The sequence below is a fragment of the Acromyrmex echinatior genome, chromosome 1 (assembly GCF_024713525.1).
Source record: "Acromyrmex echinatior isolate Ae372 chromosome 1, ASM2471352v2, whole genome shotgun sequence".
NCBI lineage: Eukaryota > Metazoa > Arthropoda > Insecta > Hymenoptera > Formicidae > Acromyrmex > Acromyrmex echinatior.
This window is the reverse complement of record NC_141852.1, coordinates 24,998,747-25,018,369: the sequence shown is the minus strand read 5'-3', so window position 1 is coordinate 25,018,369 and position 19,623 is coordinate 24,998,747. Positions and strand designations below refer to the sequence as shown.

Here is a 19,623-nt window from a genome sequence, read left to right as displayed (position 1 = left end):
AAATTTTTATTTGTGTTAGATATATCGACAATAAAAGGAATATCCTTTATGTCTATTTAATAATGAAAATAATGAGGAAAATAAGTCTCGAAGAAAATGAAAAGAATGTCTCAGTGAGTGAGTAGCATGGATACATTCATATTGGATGGCTATGAGGTTCGTCTGATAAGTGAGAAGTTGATTGAAAGTCACGGTACTTTATATCTGTTCCATCTTATGTGTTCTGAAGGATCTCACTGGAGATTTCGATTACATATAGAGAAATTTCCGTTATATATATATATAATTATATATAATTATATATAATTATATATTTTCTTTTATAATTAAAACATCCAAACGTCCAAAAATCAAATATGAGTCACCGGTAATCCACAATATGGAACATGTTAAAAAAAAGTGTGCGTATACGAAAAAGAAAAGAATTTCTAACTAAATTTTCTATGAATTCAACAAATAAGTTATTTATTGATAAATAATACAGAGTTTACAAAATTTCCAATGGATTTACTTTCTACATTGTTTGCAAAATCATTATTGCGTCAATAATTCGCTGCAGTTCGCCTTCATTATTGACTAACTTTTCCTTGTTATTCTTTTGAACATCAAGAGGCACCTTTACATTATAATCGGGTACTGCTAAATCCTGTTTCAATTTTTGTATAATTTCAATTAATTGGCTTTTTTTCTTTTGTAATTTTTCCAACTCTTTTTTTGAGTCAATCAAACCCTGCGAAATATATATTTATTATATTCATATAATAAATATACACTCACACGCAAAAAACGATCCTTTTTGCTTTAATGTTGAATAACTCGGTGAAAAAAAATCGTACAGAGATCTATAAAAAAGTAAATTAAATGTAAAGATTCATTCTTTCGAAGCTGTAAACCCCATTTGTGCGTAATTTTTAATTGGCGCTGTGGAACTTCGAAATTTGAAAAAAATGAGATTTCATAAAAAGTTTAAAGAATTTATGCATCTTCATGTTTGTATAACTTTATGTTTGTGTAATTTTATAATATCAGTAGTTCCATTTTTTGAAGAACCGGTCTGAAAAGTAGAAATTCCAAGCTTTAAAATGCTTTTTTAAAAATCTCGATACGATTTTTCACTGTGTTATTGCTATTTGAAAATATTAAAAATTTGTGAAAAAACTTAGTGACCAGGTTTTTTTTTGCGTATGAATGTAATATATAATTATATATAATAATAATTAAGGTATACAGGATGTAACTAAAATAAGATAACTAAAATAATAATTTCAGGGCCGAGTTGCCCACACTTTGAGCTGAATCTCAATAAATGAATTTACGAATATATGTTCATATGAATTTTTTTTCATATTTTGATGTGAGAAACCCGAAGTTTGTTACTTTAGTTACACTCTGTATATATGTATATTACATGATGTGTTAATTACCTGTAATAATAGATGCACTTGAATCTTATTAGTTACAGTAATAATAGCACAGCCTACTGGTGGTTTTTGCATATTAAGAACAGAGTATGCAAGAGTTTCTATGAGTAATTTATATCGAATAATTTTCTCCTTTAATGCTGGATTGCTACATGTGACATACGCTTCGGTTTTCGTTTTATTAGGTAAATTATAAGTCGCGCGAGCAGATCGAATATTCTTAATTATTTTTTGCGCAAAATCAACGTCCTTTTCAATTTCTTGATTTCTCCAACAATACTGAAATACATCAGACATATTACGCTATTATAATATTTTAATTGCATGTTTTATTATCACGGTTATAAAATAATTATTCACCTTGACAACATCCGGATACGGACTTACACATATACTTGGATATATTAATTTTTTACGAGGTAAACGTTGATACAATTCTTCTGTTATAAACGGCATAAATGGGCTCAATAAACGCAATCCCACGTCCAGTGTTATAAATAATACTTTTTGAGCTGCTAACTTAGTCGCGTTATCTTCACTTTGGAAAATTGTTTTAAGATATTCCTAGACACGCAAATTATTATATTATTATAACAAATTTTTTTCCTTATATCATAACGAATCATATTAAAAAATTTACCAGATAAATATCACACAGATCGTATAACCATAAATTGTAACAGGTAGTAGTAGCTAATGCAAAGTCATACTGTTTAATTGCTTCGTCACAAGTTCCGGCAGCATAACTAACACGCGATAACATCCATAAATCTACATTTGTCTCATTTCCAGTTAGCTATAAGAAACATATATTATGAACAAAGAAATCAAAATTTTTGCAACCTCTTTCTAAACAAAAGTGTTATTTATATATTAAATACGTACGACTTTACCTCAAATGTATCATCATTATTGGTTTGATTCTGATTAATGTATGTAAGTTTCGGCATTATTTTATTTTGTTCAGCACGAAATACAGCCTTTTCTTCGTCCGTAAATGTCGCGATATGATTGTACCAACGTTTAATGTGTAGATGCCTTGCGAAATCAATGTTCAATTCTTTCAATGATTGATAAACCGACAGGTCAAGTTGCGAAGGTGTATAACCATCAAGATACGAATAATCAGCCAGGTAATTATTTAATGCCTTTTGCACGCACGATTCGTTCAAAGTCCACTGGTACCACTTGCCATTTCCCACGTCAATACAAGTATTATTCAATTTCTGGTATAAAATAATTCATAATTATATATATAGTTAATACTTTATAAGCAAAACACGGATGATTTAATAATATTAAAATTTACCCTATCATTTGCATTATATTTAAATTGAAATTCAAGATAGGCAAGTGCAAATTTTGTAGCGTTCCATATTTTATTGCAGAAAAATCTGTATCCTTGTACACGAAGTATATCAAGATTTATATCTCGTCCTTGGGTAGTGTAAGCACAAAGCGCGAATCGCAGAGCATCCGTTCCACATTCTGGAATGCCTTGCGGATAATCACGCTTTTGACACTCTCGAGCTTGTTCCAGTTCTTTTGGATCCAAGTTCGAATCTAACAATTGTTTTTGAAGATCCTAAAAAAAGAAATTTGTTTATTTAAAAATATTACGGAACATACCAAAAGTTGCTGACCAAAAGTTTGAGACCAAATATAAAATTTATACTAAATAAGATTTAAAAATATTCCAGTGAAATAAAAGTGACTTAAAAGTCCATGCCTTACTAATTTTTATTTGAAAGTAAATTAGACATTATATTCAGTTACAATTAACATAGCAATGGCTGCGTTCAGCAGAGAAAATTAATCAGTTAGCGCTTAGTGATTCTTTAATTAGTTCTTGCCTTGAGTTCTTCGCTAAATCTACAAAGGGAACACCAGGTGATGAAGTCGGGGATTTTTATGTGCTTTTTACAGGCTGTTCTTGAGTGAAAAAAAAAAACGATACGTGTCCGGCCATTTCAGTCATTGGCCTATATTTCGAAGAAATCGATTTTTTAAATAATTATTGTAATAATTTGAAAAACATTGTCTGTATAAATAAAAATATTAGTATCTTTATAAATTTAATTTTAATTTAATATTATTAATTTTAATTACTTTTTGATTATAATGAAATTTCATGAAATTACATATTAGTATTAGATAATTAAACTCATTTATGGAATATTTATTATCATCGTTATCGCCAGGGTAGCTATTTTAAAGTGAAAAAAGTGTCTAATACTCTTTAGTACTTTTAGAAAAATATTTTTTATAGGACTTTCAAAAATATTTATATTATTTTTTTCATTAAAAAATAATAAAAATGTATTATATACATTTATATAAATTGTAATATATCACATTGATTTTATCACGTGTACAAATTAATTTGATGTCTTTACATTTCAGGACCCTTGACAGTCAGTAAGTAGTCGTAAAAGACACGTAAAGTGTTCGTTTTTACTCAATGCGCATGAGTAGCCTATTTTCACTTCACGAGTCTTTTTCGACTCTTTACTGACTATCAAGGGAGATATGGAAAGTTTTCGTCCATTTTTACCAATGTTTTAAAGCGATCTCATTTAAAGCGATTTCATTCATTCTTTTTATTTACAAATGGTATACAAGAAAAATCAACGTATCATTTCTCGTTTATGACGTCACGATTTAATATGGTTAAAGTGACTATTCAGGAGCCTTAAAATAGTTGAAGTCCGAAAAAGCATCGATGACTTTATCGAGTCAAAACCGTCAAGTTTCTTCCGCGAGGGCATTCGTCAGTTGCCCGAAAGATGGTATAAAGTCATCGAAAACAATGGAGATTACTTCGAATATTAAATGTGTACTTGTCTTTGTGTAAATAATTTTGAATTTCATAAAAAAAAGCATCGAATTAATTTGTACACCTAATATTTCATATAATACACAGTTGTAATTATACATATATACAAAGTCTCATTTAAAAAAATTCAAAGTGATTAATCTTGCCTTGACCTCGACAACGCTACCCAAGGTCAAACCAATAGTATCATCTTGCTCTTTGAAGCCAAAAAACTTTTGTCCAAACATTTTTCGATTTAACACACTGTTCCTAAGATATTTGAATGGATTAAAACGGAACAGCCTGTATATATAATGGTCACAAACTTTTGGCCGAGAGATAAAAAAATATCAAATTATTATTCATATATGTATACTTCTAAAGGTATTCCTTTAATCACATCCATAGGATCTATTACATTTCCCAAGGATTTACTCATTTTTCTTCCATGCGCATCTCTCACCATCGCATGCAAATATACTTCCCTATAAGAGAAAAATATTTTATATGAGATGTATATTCCAAAATATATATTTCATTTCTTTATGCATAAAAGTATGGACATTGAATGCATTTATAATATACATACTTAAAAGGCAACTGTCCTAATAATTTTTGGCCCATAAAGACCATCCTGGCAACCCAAAAAAAGAGTATATCATGACCAGTTTCTAATAGTGTAGTCGGATAAAATGCTTTGAGCTCAGGAGTCTGAAAAATATATTTGATTTGATTTTAGAAGTTGTGTTTTTTATTTTTAATTTCATAAATTTAGTAGGTTTTTCTCAATTCACTGTATTTTTTATGATATACATACTTCATCTGGCCAACCAAAAATGGAAAATGGAAAAAGAGCAGAAGAGAACCAAGTATCTAATACATCGGGATCTTGTTCCGCAATAATGTCGTTCACATTAACATTTAATTTCTTAGCCGCTTTCTCTCTAGCCTCAGCCTCAGAATGCGCACTTACCCAATATTCATCTATCTATATAAGATCATCTTTAACTCATTATGTATATGAAACTATCTGCTAAAAATCATTCTGCGCAAAAAAAATCATAATTTCTGAAAATTATTTTCTGAAAATTACCTTTTTCATGTTCTCACAAGAATTGATAAATTTAATTGCATAAGCAGGAATTCGATGGCCCCACCAGAGCTGACGCGAAATACACCAATCTCTAATACCGCCCATCCAGATATACCAAGTTTTCTTAAATTGCTCTGGAATTATTTTCAGAGCACCCGTGTTTACCGCTTCCCTAGCTTGTGCAGCCATTTCGTCGCACTTAACATACCTAAATACGAAAAGAAATTAGATAAATTTCTTTAAAAAAGCTTAACAAATATAGTGCACATTCATTTACCATTGTGGTTTTATGAGAGGTTCGACAACATCTTTCGATCGACTACATATAGGTATTACCATTGGATTATCCTTTACATCGATTAATAGATTTCTTTTTGTCATCTCTTTAATGATAGCCACTCTGGCTTCAAATCTTTTCATTCCCTGTAATAAAAAAATTTATTATACAGGGTGTCCCATAATTCATTCGACACAGCTAGTAGATAGGTAGAGCGGATATTATTAATTAATTTGACATGGAAAGTCATCTAGCATTTTACAATTTTCGCAATAGTTAACGAGATATCAATCTCTAAACATCACCGAATACATGCGTCCGCCCGGCTTATTACTATCAAGTGTACGCTCATTGCTAGCTCGGTGCGCGAGTCGCGCGGAATGCGGATGTCTGGCAAGGCTTGTTGTACTTGATAGTACACTTGATAGTAGTTCGGACGCGCGTATTCGGTGATTTTTATGATACCGACATTAGCATTATGCAAGGTGTCCAATCGATGGCTAAAACTTCTTGAATATTGTTCAGGATTATGTCTTGGATAACATTTGTTAAAATCAAGGCCACTGGAGATTATTTTTCTCATTTTCATTTTTGCACTAAAAATTTATTTTTACGTAAAAATGAAAATAAGAGGTACAACTTCCAATGACTTTGATTTTGACAAATAATATCCAGGACATGATCTTCAACAACATTCAAAAGAATTTAGCCAAGATCGGTCGCACACCTTCCATAATGCTAATACTAGTTCTGTAACTTTCAAGTATCGTAACTCAAAAAGTAAAAAATATTTCTTGTAACATGTTGAAAAACTGTCGATACCAGCTATTAGATTCTGGAATCAAAAGTAAGGTGTTCAACTTAAAAAGTCGATGTGATCTTAATCTGACTTTGACGACGCCATCCAAGGTCAAATTAATAAGATCAGTAAATAGATTTTGTTTTGAATCCTACAACTTTTGTCTGAAACACTTTTCTGTAAAACTTATGTTTTCTGAGGTATTCAGGTGTCCCGACTTTTTTGGGACACCCTGTAATATTTACTTCAGCGTTCATAAAATCTCTCGAAAAAGTTCCCTATATCATATTTATACATTAAAAAAAAATATATGTATATATATAATACCGTGAATTTTCCATAATCTCCAATAATATTTCCTTCGTCATCAAAAATATTGATGAATGGCAAATTGTGCCTCTTTCCAACTTCATAGTCATTCGGATCATGAGCTGGCGTAATCTTTACAGCACCTGTAAAATAAATGAGTTATTCTTGGTTTAGTCTATTTATAATTTTACTTTTACGATAGATTTACTTTCAATATTTTATTTATGATTCAATATTTTATTTATGATTGAACTATACCTGTGGCAAATTCCATGTCGACAAACTCGTCTGCTATAATAGGTATATGTCTATCACAAAATGGATGCTGCACATATTTTCCAATATATTGAATATATCTACTGTCTTTTGGATGCACTGCAATAGCGGTATCTCCTAACATGGTTTCAATACGGGTGGTCGCCACAATTATTTTATCTTCTGAATTAAGGAGCTGATAAACGAAAGACACCAAAATCCCAAATTCTACTTTCTTTTCGTAGCCAGGTATAGAAAAAAGAGTCCGCCCATTTAATTCCACTTTATCGACCTTTTTTCAACAAACATGTTTTTAAAGATTTTCAAATTTAATTCACAATTCTTTGTAAAATATACATTTGTTAAAGAAGTATCTATGTACATGGTACTCACTTCAATATCTGAAATCGCACTTTTTAAAGTACAAGACCAGTTAATTAAACGATTGCTGCGATAAATAATACCTTCATCGTGCAAACGCACAAATGCTTCTGTTACAGCTTTACATAATTTAGAATCCATTGTAAAACAAGCACGGCTCCAATCGAAGGAACCACCTATCTTTCTCAACTGTGAATAAATTCTATCACCTTTTCTAAAAAAAAAAATATTTCAAATAGGTGTCCTAATTAAATACACTCACTCGCAAAAGAAGCAATACACTGAAAAGTTAGGAAAGATTTATCAAATTTTGAATAATCATAATTAGATAACACAAAAATAAAAATATGAATAAAGATATATAAAATGAACCTTTAAGTATCCACTGAATATTTAAATGGCAATTAAGTTTAATCTACGATGTTTCTTGTTTTTTATTTCTTACCTTCTTGCTCAGTTTTTGCGTTTTCTGTCAGCCGAGATAAAAGTTGACGCACTTTGAAAAAGATAAAAACACATAAAAAAACGCAATTGTCGATAAAACAATTGCAAAGAAGGAAAAAGACATGAAATAAAAAACAAGAAATAGGCAGGAAAAATACATTTGTAGATTAGGCTTTATGCTTGGCTATTTATTTCAAATGATTAAATGAGAAAATGTAAAATTGATAATCAAAATAATTAAGTTTTCAAAAGACGAAAAGTTTTCTCATGAAATCGCTTCATTGTTATCAATAGATAAATTGGCCATAAATGATATTATTGATAAATATCGTGCTGGATATGGATTAAAAGTCGGTCCACTTGTAGAGATCAATAAAAGAGAATAGAAGAACATTTTAGAACAATATTTATTAACATGCTGAAAAAACAATGCCATAGAATTCGATATTTCAGCAAGATGATGACCCCAAACACACATCTTGTTAAAGAATTGATTTTCTGATACAAATGTGAAAGTTTTAAGCTGACCATCTCAATCATCGGACTTGAACCCGATAAAACATTTACGGGTACAGCTAGATCGTCAAAAGCATACACATTCAAATAAAGTTGCATTATTGAAATCTTTGAAAAAAGAATGGAATAAAATTTCACTTGCTTGTATTAAGCAGACTAATTGAATCGGTGCCATATCATGGCCACTGTCGCTACAAAGGATATGGTCATAAAATGATATCGAAACATAGTTTAAACTAACTAAAGTGCATTATAGAATATATGGACTAATAATTTTTCTTGTAGTAGCACAAAGTAGCCAGATACTTTTGCATATGTAAATATGAAAATTATAATAATAAATATTAGGTAGTTAACTTAATTCCTGTCATTTTTTCGTTTCCAAAATTGATTTGTTTCACAGAGAAGATGAATGAATATCGTAATCAAAGTAATTTCCTTCATTTTCTATTACGTTTTCCCATCTATTCAGTAACAGGGCAATTCCATGACGGTAGAATGTGATATCTTTCGAGGTGATTCATTCATCCATTCATTTTTTAACTTCTTCATAACTGGAGAAGTGTAACTATGAGGATAAAATCATCCTATGAAGATTGAATCACTTTCAGCAATGTCTAAACTACAAAAGGCATACGACTTCATTGTCGAAACTCACCAGCGTTAGATCCGGCACCCTTTCATAACGAATGGCAGGAATTAAGTTAATCATATTAGGTGCGCAACTAAGTTCTCGCTGTTATTTTGATGAAAATGCATCAAAATAACAGCGAGAACTTAGTTGCGCACCTAATATAATATTTTCATGAACATAAATAATATACTTTCATTACATTATTTCGTTATTCACATCTTGTACTAACACTTGATATTGATTTTATAACTTTTTTTTATAAATTAGAGTACAAAATGTCACTGATCCGAAACTTTTGCACGGCACTGTATGTAGTATATATCAAAACACTATAATATTTTTATTATTATTATTTTTCATTGCATACTTTTCGAGGCTTGAAAGTTACAGTACCGCCGACATTAGCATTAAGCAAGGTGTCCGACCGCTAAAATCTCTTGAATGTTGTTCAAGATCTTGACAAAGATCAAGGCCACTGGAGATTATTCCTCTTATTTTCATTTTTGCACTAAAAATTCATTTCATTAAAATGAAAAGAAAAAGTACAATCTCCAATAGTTTTTGATCTTGATAAATGTTATCCAAGATATGAATAGCATTCAAGAGCAGCATTTTAGATATTGATCGGACACCATGCTAATGCCAGCGATACTGTAATTTTTAAGCCTTATAACTCGAAAATTTAATAAAAGACTATATTATATTGTTTTGAAAAGCTCTTGATACCAGTTATTAGATTCTGCTATCAAAAATAGAGTATTCCATTAAAAAAAATCGATTTGACCTTAACTTGATTTTGGTGACGCCACCTAAAATCAAATGTAATCAGTAAATAGATCTTTTTAAATCCTACAACTTTTGTCTAAAATATTTTTTTCAAAAATGCTTTGTTTTCGAGATATTCGACTGTTTCTAGACTTCTGATACATCCTGTATAATTTACATTGAATTATTTAAGCATTAAAGATCCAGATTCGACCGTTGTAGGCATTTCTAGTTCGTATTGATTGTGTTTTTCACATGATCTAAAATAAGATTTTTATTGTATAAAATTTTATCCTTAAAATGCTTCTTTACCGAGCTCGATACAATTATTTTTTGCTAAGTTATTCGAAATTTAAGATATCGTTATCATTAGTTCAAATTATACTGCTTTCGTGAACAGCAAGGTTCACGAAACGTTGGCATTATGGCGGTATCATACTAGTTATTAAAGATTGTATCTGCATTCGTGTTTGCGTCTGTTGACTAAGAAGGGACCTATTGGTCAATAATTTCTTTTTGAAGTAGTCAAGAGATGCAAATACAAACGTAGACGCAATCTCCAATCGTTAATGTGATATGGATATTAGCAATGAATAAAAAAAAAAACACGGCAAACCTTCTGGCATTTTTGAAGTTCAAATTATAGTTGTAATTCTTCGTATATAAATAGCACGAAATTTGACTCGGCGGAATTGAACTTCATTGATTTTATGTGTGCGCGCGCGCGAAGTTCTTGAAAATAAATGGAATGTAATTATATAGGATGCAATTAAAAAACTAATAAGGAATAGATAAGTTTAATCGCATAAATGAGATAATATGCGTACGAAGAGGTCATATCCACTATTAATACACAAATGCACGCACGTACACACGCACAATAAGGTTTAATTTCGACCAATCAAATTCCATATAGTTCATATTAAAAAAAATTACAACCAATTTGAGCTAATAACAGCAATATCTTAACTTTGAAATAATTCAACAAAAAATGATCAAGCTGGGTAAAAAAGCATTTTGAAGATATAATTTCTTACTCAACAATTTCGATACAATTTCTTACTCTTATGGCTATTTCCACCAACGTAAATTAACTTTAATCAAGGTTCGACTTACTCTTGATCTTTTTCTAATTTTTATAATTAGAAACCGAGATTAAAGTTAATCAACGTTGGTGAAAATGATATCACTTAAATTTTAACAGTCACGCGAATTTCCGTAAGATCATCCGTCTTTAATAGTATCTCGGTGCTTTTGATTATCGATTTTGTATTTCTCACTTTGTTTTTTTTTTCTAAATTCTCAGTGTATCTTTTTTATGGGTAAGTGTATTATATGTTTTCATATTATGTTTTTTTATGCATGTATAATTGTAAAAGTTATTTGATATCTTTGTACACTTACTCATATTTCCACTGCCAAATTCTCTTAATAAATTCTTCTCTACCAATATCATGACGAGATTTCTTTTCTTCCCTCCACAACTTTTTCTCTACGACCACTTGAGTGGCGATACCCGCATGATCGCAACCTGGATTCCAGAGTGTCGTACGTCCTTTCATACGATTCCTAAATCAATTGCAATCGACCAATTAAGAATGCAACACACGCATATGCGCGCGCTTACATGCACATATACACACAACAGCTGCTCTAATCTTTTTAAAAATGTCAAATTATTTTTTGAATTTATGTAATATTTATACCATCTAGTAATAGCATCTTCTACAGCATTAGTCAGAGCGTGTCCGAGATGTAAAAAACCAGTTACATTAGGTGGTGGTATTATCATTACAAAATTTCCTTTTGGATTTTCTTCTAATATATCTTTTTTCTAAAATAAAATTTTAATATGTACACAGATAAGTATATTTTAATCCAATGATATTATACATCTATAAATTGTTATATTTTTCGATCTCTCATTTACTAACGCCATATTCTGGTTTAAAAAAACCTTCCTTTTCCCACCAAGCATACCATGCAGCTTCTACATATTGTGGGCTATATGTATCCGGTATCGGGCATATGATATCTTTTTTTTCTCCAGGTGGTGTATTAATGCTATACAAAATTGCTGCAGTATCTTTTTTCTTATCATTTTTCTAAAACATATTAAATTAATAAATAAGCTAGCTTCTAATATTTTTATCTTATAAGTATGCAATATTTCTTTTTCATCGTTACTAAATGATTGACTTTGGATTGAAGGAAAATAGTTATTGTTAAAAATATTTAACATTTTTTATACTAAAAATGAAAATAAAAAGAACAATCTCCAAACAATCTCCAACAATTTGGCTTTGACATACGATGTCAAGATCATGATCCTAAACAATATTTGACAGGATTTATCCATCAGTTGGACACCACAGGTAATGCTAATGCCGGCGATACTGTAGTTTCATACTAAATGAGGACATATGTGGAGGACATTCTAAATAAGGATATATGTGAAGATTACTCAGGATCATCATCTTGACAATGTATGTCAAGAAATTATTGACGTTGTTTCCCTTTTTTCTATAGTAGTTTCACCTTATTTTCTATTCAAACAGTTGCTACACATGTATCGACGTGTTTTTGAATAGTCTATCTCGACCGGAGACTATCTATTCGACAGGAGACTTTAAATTTGTGATAATTGTGACTGATATCGTATATAACTCGATTACGAATTACGCTATACAATTATACAGCTCGAAATTCGATCATTTTGACTCGTGATGACAACAAAGGGATATTGATAAATTTGCAGATTTGGATAGACTTGATTCTTCAAATATATTAAAATATTAAAAATTCGAATGAACTGAATAGTGTAAATAAAAGAGTAATCGAATAAAAAAAAAATAATTAAAATAATTAAACCTGCATGTTCCAATTTTAGCAATTATGGATCATGTTTGCAGTTTTAATTAGGATAATTTGTAAATAAACATCGTCAATTAGAACAATCAAGTTAAATTTACAATACAAAAATAATTTTTTAAGAAAAGATAAAAAGAGTATACCAAGTACACATGCCGTTCAGAAAAAAATTTTAATAAAAGGTAGGATTAATCTGTAGTTATAATCTGTAGTAAAATTAGTAAAATAAGATTAAAATACAAAATTACTTATTCTGAAGAAAGAAAAGAATAAGAAATAGTAGGTGTGCTGCTCGAACAAAGCCGTTATACTATGAAAAGAATTTAAATGATATGTAACTTGATGATATGTCCTTTTTAAAAAGGAGAAGAATAAATTGTCAAATATAGATGTGCTGTCTGCACAAAGAACCGTAAAAAGAATGCTGGATCAGCAAAAATTTAAGTGACAGTAAAATTAAATACTAAATTAATTATTTGAAGAAAATTAACGAAAAGGGCATCAAGTGTGTATATGTATATATATATATATATATATATATATATATGGATAAGATGTCATACCTATTAAATGGGAGAAAATATCACAAGCATTTAAATAATGTAATGCAATGTAAACTTGCATATTTTATTTATTTACAGTCCATAATTAAGAATTTAAACTATAAAAATGTATAAAGATATGATAAAATATAAATTGAGGAAATATGTAAGAGAATAATTTAGGAAGTAAATTAGACAGACTTTTATTTGTTTAAACAGCATTTTATTAACTTATATTTTGAATTATACAAAGCATCCAAAATTTTTTTTTAATTCATAAAACCGTTTTAATGACGGTTTCAAGCAGAAAAAATTGTGTTTTGTATTTATGTCAAGTGTAAGACAAATATTCAATTGCAATTTTTACGCATATAAGAATATTACAAATTATCTATGTCAACCATATGTCAGAAAACACTGATCCGTATATCATTTGTTCGATTTTACAGTAAAGCACAAATTTTAGCGTACCAAGTATTATAAAGAACATATTTCCTACATATGACCTTTTCGTATTTTGTTAAATATTTTCCAATGTTAATTGGCATGAACTTTTTGATAATTGCGCCATTGTCTACATACTATATACTTTTATGCAGTTAGAATGGTCAATATATGTTTTATGACAAAAATATAAATAAAGTTACATCTTCCCCCTTATACTTTCTCCAATTTATCTTATTATATTGACTACACAAATCAATTCATTATTTGAGTGACATGAACCAGCAATATATTGGCTATGGGATTCATTACTTATAAGATATGCGAGCAAAAATTGTAAGATTGTTTTTCTTTCCATTTAATATTCTGATTCAAAATTATGGTAACGGATCATATTTTGTAATTATTGCTATGTTCACCAGAAAAAATAGTTTGCAACTGATGAAATTCTTCAATATAATTGGTTTATACATTTAGAGCCATAAGAAATCAAAAGTAAGAATCATCTTATTGAAGAATTTTACAGTTGCAAAGCTTCTTTCTCTGCTGAACGCAGCTATTGTTACATTGATAATGACTCAATACGCGTCCAAATATATGTAATTATTGTTTATATTAAATTTTAAATAAGCAATTAGCAATAAACATTTCGCTTGGCTCGTAGCTCTTTTGTATTTTTATTTTATTTTACAAAATTAGAAAAATCAAAGGAGGGAAAGGGAAGAGATCGCTATACTAAATATTTATCAAAAGCCTTAAAGTACAATAAAGTTTAAGAATTGTAAGAGAGCTATGATAAATTAGTTTGATGAAATAAAGGCATGTTGGAATATGGTAATTTAACATTAAACTAATTCAAGTAGATAGCTCTATTCTTCAATAGATGGTAATGATTATGAATGTTCCATTTCACACAGGATATGCATGATGTATTATTTTATCCTTCTTTAACATTCAGTTAATAACAAGGATAAAATGACATATTATATATGAAACAGAATATAACTTTTAAGTCAGCTTTGAGTGCATTTGAAGCAGGGATTCGGATCGAAAATATTCTATCCGGATAATGATCCGACGCTAAATCTAACTTTTTGTTCCAGTTCTTTTACTATAATGATTACTGGGTTCATTTGGATTTCGGGTTTCGATAATTATACCACAACAGTCACCGTTATCACTAAAAGAACTGAAACCGATACTGAAATTGGATATCCTCAGATCATAATTGTAATCAACTGAAATGTATCCATAATGTAATTTCGGTCTAAGTCCTTAATTTGGGAAGACACTATTTGCCATTCTAGCTTCATCATTCATTTGACATAAAACATAGAATGACACAAATAGTAATAAGGTGTCTCTGAATGTACTTTTACAGATTGAACATCGTTGTTGCCCGTATTCTTAATGCACTGATATTGAGCAATTCTAAGGCCTTGCAATAATGACAGAATATTGATACAGATAAGTTTAGAATAAGTATTAATTTTGTAATTTAAGTAAAACTAATTATTAAGTAAAACTAATATAATACACTTAATTCAAATTATATTATTTCATTAAATATTCTATTCTTGAAATTACTATTATGTTCTACATAATCTGATGTATACAATTAATATCGATCTTTTTTTGTATTTTTATATCTTCAAATAGACTCAATAATTAATAGTTATTTAATTCATAAATAATCAAGTATGTATCAAACTAAGTAAAAACTTACATTAGAATTGTGAAATTCTCTTATAAGTTTCAATAATGAAAGTACATAATAAATGATTAGATTCTATATAAATGATAAAAACTTTCGCGTCATAAGTTCCAATATGTTCCAACACGCTTCTACCATAGCTCTTACTCCACGTGCTCTCGATAGAATTCTCTACTCCGTCAGATGTCTAGGACATTTAACATGCTTCACACTTACCTCTGATTTTTCTTTCACGTTTATCAGTTTTTCAGTCTCCTTCTTTTCTTGCTTTTGTTTAAATTTCTCCAACTTAGCTAACTTCTTGGCTTCCTTTTGCAGCTGTTTGGCCGTTTTCTGCGAGCCATTTTCCGTAATCGTGGTCTCATCGTCTTTTACATTACTCATTTTCTCCTTTTGCTTTTTTACAAAAGTTCACACGTCTATTACTCCTTTTACATTCAAACAAACCGGCTTACGAAACAGACTCGACAATTACACACACTTCGTTACACTATTTTATTTAGTCATCCAGATTCCAGCGTGGTCCAGTCGATGTTAACACAGCCTTGAGATTCATTCGTGTCACACTCAATGGCCTAGTTGTAAGAACCAACCAACTATAGTCGAGTATTCCTCTGTTACAGTCGAACGACAGAGGAATGCTCGACTGTAGTTGGGCTACGTTCTTCTTCGAGGAAGATTTTACTCTATATGCTATAGTATACGTTGCGTATACTATATATTTCGAGTAAAATTTTTCTCAGAGAGGAAGTTTTGGAACGTAGCCTTCGTTGGTTCTTACATTCCGATTAAACTCTCGGTGGAAACTAGATCGCACTCTCCAACACATGGTGGAAGATAAAGATGTGCTCATTTTTCAGGATAAGGCATTATAATATAAGTAATCACATCCGTCATTTTTAATCCTTTTCTTACTCTCTTGTTCCTTTCCTCTCTTTCTCTCTCTCTCTCTCCACTCCGCCGCTAAACTAAGAATATTGAAGAGAGAACAAAAAGTGGGGAAGAGACTAAAAATGGCGGATGCGAATACCTATATTATAGTGCTCTAATCAGAGTAGCGATCTAGAAGTGTTGCATGGCGGCTACGCCGCCTCGAAAAAAAAATAACATATCCTATTCATTTGGGGCTTAATCGCTTAGAAGTTGCAGCCTAGACAGTGGCCTAGTTTTCACCGAGGCTTTAATTCGGATCAGAATGCAAGTACCAACCAACTATAGTCGAGCATTCCCCTGTCGTTCGACTGTAACAGGGGAATACTCGACTGTAGTTGGTTCTTAAGGTGCATTTCGTTTCTCGCATGATCAATCATTTATCTTTGTTGTTCATCGAATGTTAAACAAGGATAAATGATGCATTGTGCACATCATGTGTGAAACGGAATGCACCTTTACATTCTGATTCTGATTAAACCCTCGGTGAAAACTAGGCCAGTATCCATTTGAAATATTTCTAACTTATAAGGACAGTGAAATGTGAGAAATCTTTTTAGAGGCAGTAAAAATTCATTTGGAATTCAGAATGTGAGGATAGTATTTCTAGAGCATGAAAATGTCATAAAAACGTGACCACAGCTCATACTCGCAGTGTTTCGTGACTATGACAGATTTTCTAACCTAAATAGTTGTCAACTTTAACGATAAATATCTCACGGGATTAGGCACATTTAACTGATTCTTTTGTTTCATGCAAAAACGCGTCGAATGAGCATAATTTCATTGAAATTGAAAATGAGGAGCGTCTTTTGGATAATTATTCTAATTTCATATGACATTTTTTATCGTTATCACAATTTTCCCAGATCTTCCGGCTTTATAAATTATTTTTCTCTTTCATATATATATATCAAGAAACATGAAATTAATTTTTTTAAGTTTCAGCTCAGAACCATTTTTATATACTCTTTTGTAAATGCTGCAGCACGATTATAATAATTTTTTCTGTATATATAATTTATGTATATTTAGTATTAGGATATAAATATTTTGTAGTGTTTTATTACATTAGCGCTTATAAAGATATATGTATAAAATTTATATGTAAAAAGAAATTGAGGTATAAATAAAGTATGCTTTATTGTATATGCTATCTTATAATTATTTTTTATTTTTATCTTCTTTACAGTCATTCTGATTCTCTTCTTTACAGTGTAGTGTGGCTATTCGATTAAAATCATTATGTAATTTAAAATCTATTGGTTTATCATATCCCATTATACGAATATAATGACTGGAGTCATAGAAAAATTTTTGTTCTAAGAATAAAGGGATATTCTTTATAATGCAATTTGTAAACATTCCATCTACATCAGGTACTACTACATCGTTTGGTGTAAATGTGAGCTGAAATATAATTCATTATTACATGAAATATAAAAACATACCACAGAAATATATTATGTGAAATTTAAATACCTTTTTTGTTCGAGCGAACAAACTATAAGTATTTGCAATGTATATATCTTCGTTTGCATTATAATACAAATGTGTTATATATTTTTTCGTTATCATATGTATTAATAAAGGAGTAGTTATAGCAAATAATCCAATACATGCAAATAATCCTAAAACGACTCCTACATTATCATTTTCTACAGCTTTCAAGTAAAGAAATGGCTGAACCAATAAGCCACTGGAAGAGGTTAATAATGAAAAAAGTTTGAGAAATTTAATTTGTTTGGTTAAAGGTCCATAATAAATCTCAGTTCTTTCAGTAGTTTTCTGATGATCTTGAGAGAAAGAATTTATATTATGAAAGAACCTTATATTATGTGATGCGGAATATCTCTACAAAATTTAAATTTCTTTAATGTTATGAAAACATTTAATCATTGTAAATAATTTGATAAATGTTAAGAAGACTCCGTTCATCTCAAATTTTGATAAAAATATACTGAATTGATGTGTTTTCGCATAAAAAGATTTATTTTAAAAAATCGCTTTTTTACGCGAACCAAGATATTAATTTTAAAATCGACGGCTATTAAGGTTAAGAAATCTCTCAGTGATTCATTACTTTAAAAACACCAATTCATTGCTTTAAAAACACAAATTCATTACTTTAAAAAGACAAATCCTTTGCTAAAGTAGTGAATTTATGTTTTTAAAGCAGTAATTTATTGTTTTAAAAACATAAAATTCTGCTTTAAAAACACAAATCCTCTGCTAAAGTAGTGAATTTATGTTTTTAAAGCAGTAATTTATTGTTTTAAAAACATAAAATTCTGCTTTAAAAACATAAAATTCTGCTTTAAAAACATAAAATTCTTTATTTTAAAAACAAATATTCTGCTAAAACAGTGAATTTGTCTTTTTCAAAGCAAGTATTCATTGCTTTAAAAATATAAATTCACTGTTTTAAGAACACAAATTTTCTGTTAAAAGCAGTGTTTTTAGAGCAGCGAGTGAATCACTGCTGTGACAGATTTCCTAACCTGAATAGTCGTCAACTTTAATAATTAATATTTCAGTTTCGGGGTTAGCGATATTTTTTTCTTGTCAAATTTTTATTTTTACGCGCAAACATCGATTCATATTTTTAACAAAATTTATATTTTTACAAAATTTGAGGTGAATGGGATCTTGTTAACATTTATCGATAGTTTATTTCAATAATAATCTGCTTAAATACAAAAATTTAATTCTAACCTCAAAATTGCGATCGTGTATGACATAAGACAAAATGCGGCATTTCAAATTATTAAAATCCTTAATAACAAGTTTCTTTTGACTAGCACAAGCTCGTAACATAAATGTCATATTTAATAATATTTATAAATAATAGTTTACTTTTGACACTTCTATAAACTCGAATCGTTCGTCAAATACAAGTAAAAAGGAGACTAAACCAGGATCACCGACGATATAGTTGCTCTGTTCGACTTGCTTACACTTTTTACACTTAAAATGAGATAGATATATATCTGGCTCTGAAAAGAGAGAAAGCAATGCTGAGTGTAAAAAGTGTAGTAAAACCTACTATTAAAAACAGTTGACGCTTATGGAAATCGCGTGATGGCACAGTTCCATGATGAGGAAAGTATGTGCAATGAGGAATTGGCGGAATGATGTCCATCCAATCGCAAATATTCCATCAATTGCGCTCGGCTGACGTGTCTTTTCTACTGGATTCACACTGGATTCGACGTGTGTTGTACGTTCTGCTAATAATCTAATAATCGGAAAGCAGAATTTTATTTCGTATCGATATGAAGCAAAATCCTGTTTTCTGATTGGTTGCTTTCTGAGAGATTTGTCGCGTTGCATGCTCCAACGTGCTCCTACTTCCTCCAATCGTAATTCCTATACACTCAAATGCGCTTGTAGAGTGAATAGGAGCTATGATA

The 19,623-nt window shown here is 30.0% G+C and overlaps 2 protein-coding genes across 4 annotated transcripts; both read right to left on the bottom strand.

The window, feature by feature from the left end:
- Nucleotides 1-437: 437 nt before the first annotated feature.
- Nucleotides 438-16,305, bottom strand: ValRS (Valyl-tRNA synthetase). Of its 3 annotated transcripts, none has more exons than XM_011052900.2 (19): nt 16,062-16,305; nt 15,497-15,876; nt 11,644-11,814; nt 11,416-11,543; nt 11,114-11,278; nt 7,363-7,564; nt 6,973-7,261; nt 6,733-6,857; nt 5,607-5,752; nt 5,330-5,537; nt 5,054-5,224; nt 4,826-4,947; nt 4,613-4,721; nt 2,731-3,006; nt 2,315-2,647; nt 2,062-2,217; nt 1,782-1,985; nt 1,425-1,700; nt 438-730 (listed from the first exon to the last, which is right to left on the bottom strand). In XM_011052900.2, exons 2-19 carry the CDS (start codon nt 15,662-15,664, stop codon nt 515-517), a joined length of 3,465 nt encoding a protein of 1,154 aa, XP_011051202.2. In that variant the 5' UTR covers nt 15,665-15,876; nt 16,062-16,305; the 3' UTR covers nt 438-514. The 3 variants fall into 3 exon arrangements, with proteins under 3 accessions (XP_011051202.2, XP_011051203.2, XP_011051204.2); XM_011052901.2 differs by having other exon boundaries at nt 15,497-15,855; XM_011052902.2 differs by having other exon boundaries at nt 15,497-15,855; nt 16,196-16,298.
- Nucleotides 16,306-17,350: 1,045 nt separating this feature from the next.
- LOC105144172 (transmembrane protein 70 homolog, mitochondrial) lies at nt 17,351-19,413 on the bottom strand. The gene is made up of 3 exons (XM_011052905.2): nt 18,926-19,413; nt 17,693-18,064; nt 17,351-17,620 (listed from the first exon to the last, which is right to left on the bottom strand). The coding sequence occupies exons 1-3, from the start codon at nt 19,034-19,036 to the stop codon at nt 17,375-17,377; spliced, it is 729 nt and encodes a 242-aa protein (XP_011051207.1). The 5' UTR covers nt 19,037-19,413; the 3' UTR covers nt 17,351-17,374.
- Nucleotides 19,414-19,623: the final 210 nt, after the last annotated feature.

What these genes read in the sequence shown, in the direction of transcription:
- ValRS (XM_011052900.2), bottom strand. Translation starts at nt 15,664, where the DNA reads ATGAGTAATGTAAAAGACGATGAGACCACGATTACGGAAAATGGCTCG. An exon ending in CGACATGGAATTTGCCACAG is followed by an intron (nt 6,858 to 6,972) that starts GTATAGTTCAAT and finishes TTTATTTTACAG; the next exon opens with GTGCTGTAAAGATTACGCCA. An exon ending in TTAGGACAGTTGCCTTTTAA is followed by an intron (nt 4,722 to 4,825) that starts GTATGTATATTA and finishes TTTCTCTTATAG; the next exon opens with GGAAGTATATTTGCATGCGA.
- LOC105144172 (XM_011052905.2), bottom strand. Translation starts at nt 19,036, where the DNA reads ATGACATTTATGTTACGAGCTTGTGCTAGTCAAAAGAAACTTGTTATT. An exon ending in TACACGATCGCAATTTTGAG is followed by an intron (nt 18,065 to 18,925) that starts GTTAGAATTAAA and finishes TAAATTTTGTAG; the next exon opens with AGATATTCCGCATCACATAA. An exon ending in TGTTCGCTCGAACAAAAAAG is followed by an intron (nt 17,621 to 17,692) that starts GTATTTAAATTT and finishes ATTATATTTCAG; the next exon opens with CTCACATTTACACCAAACGA.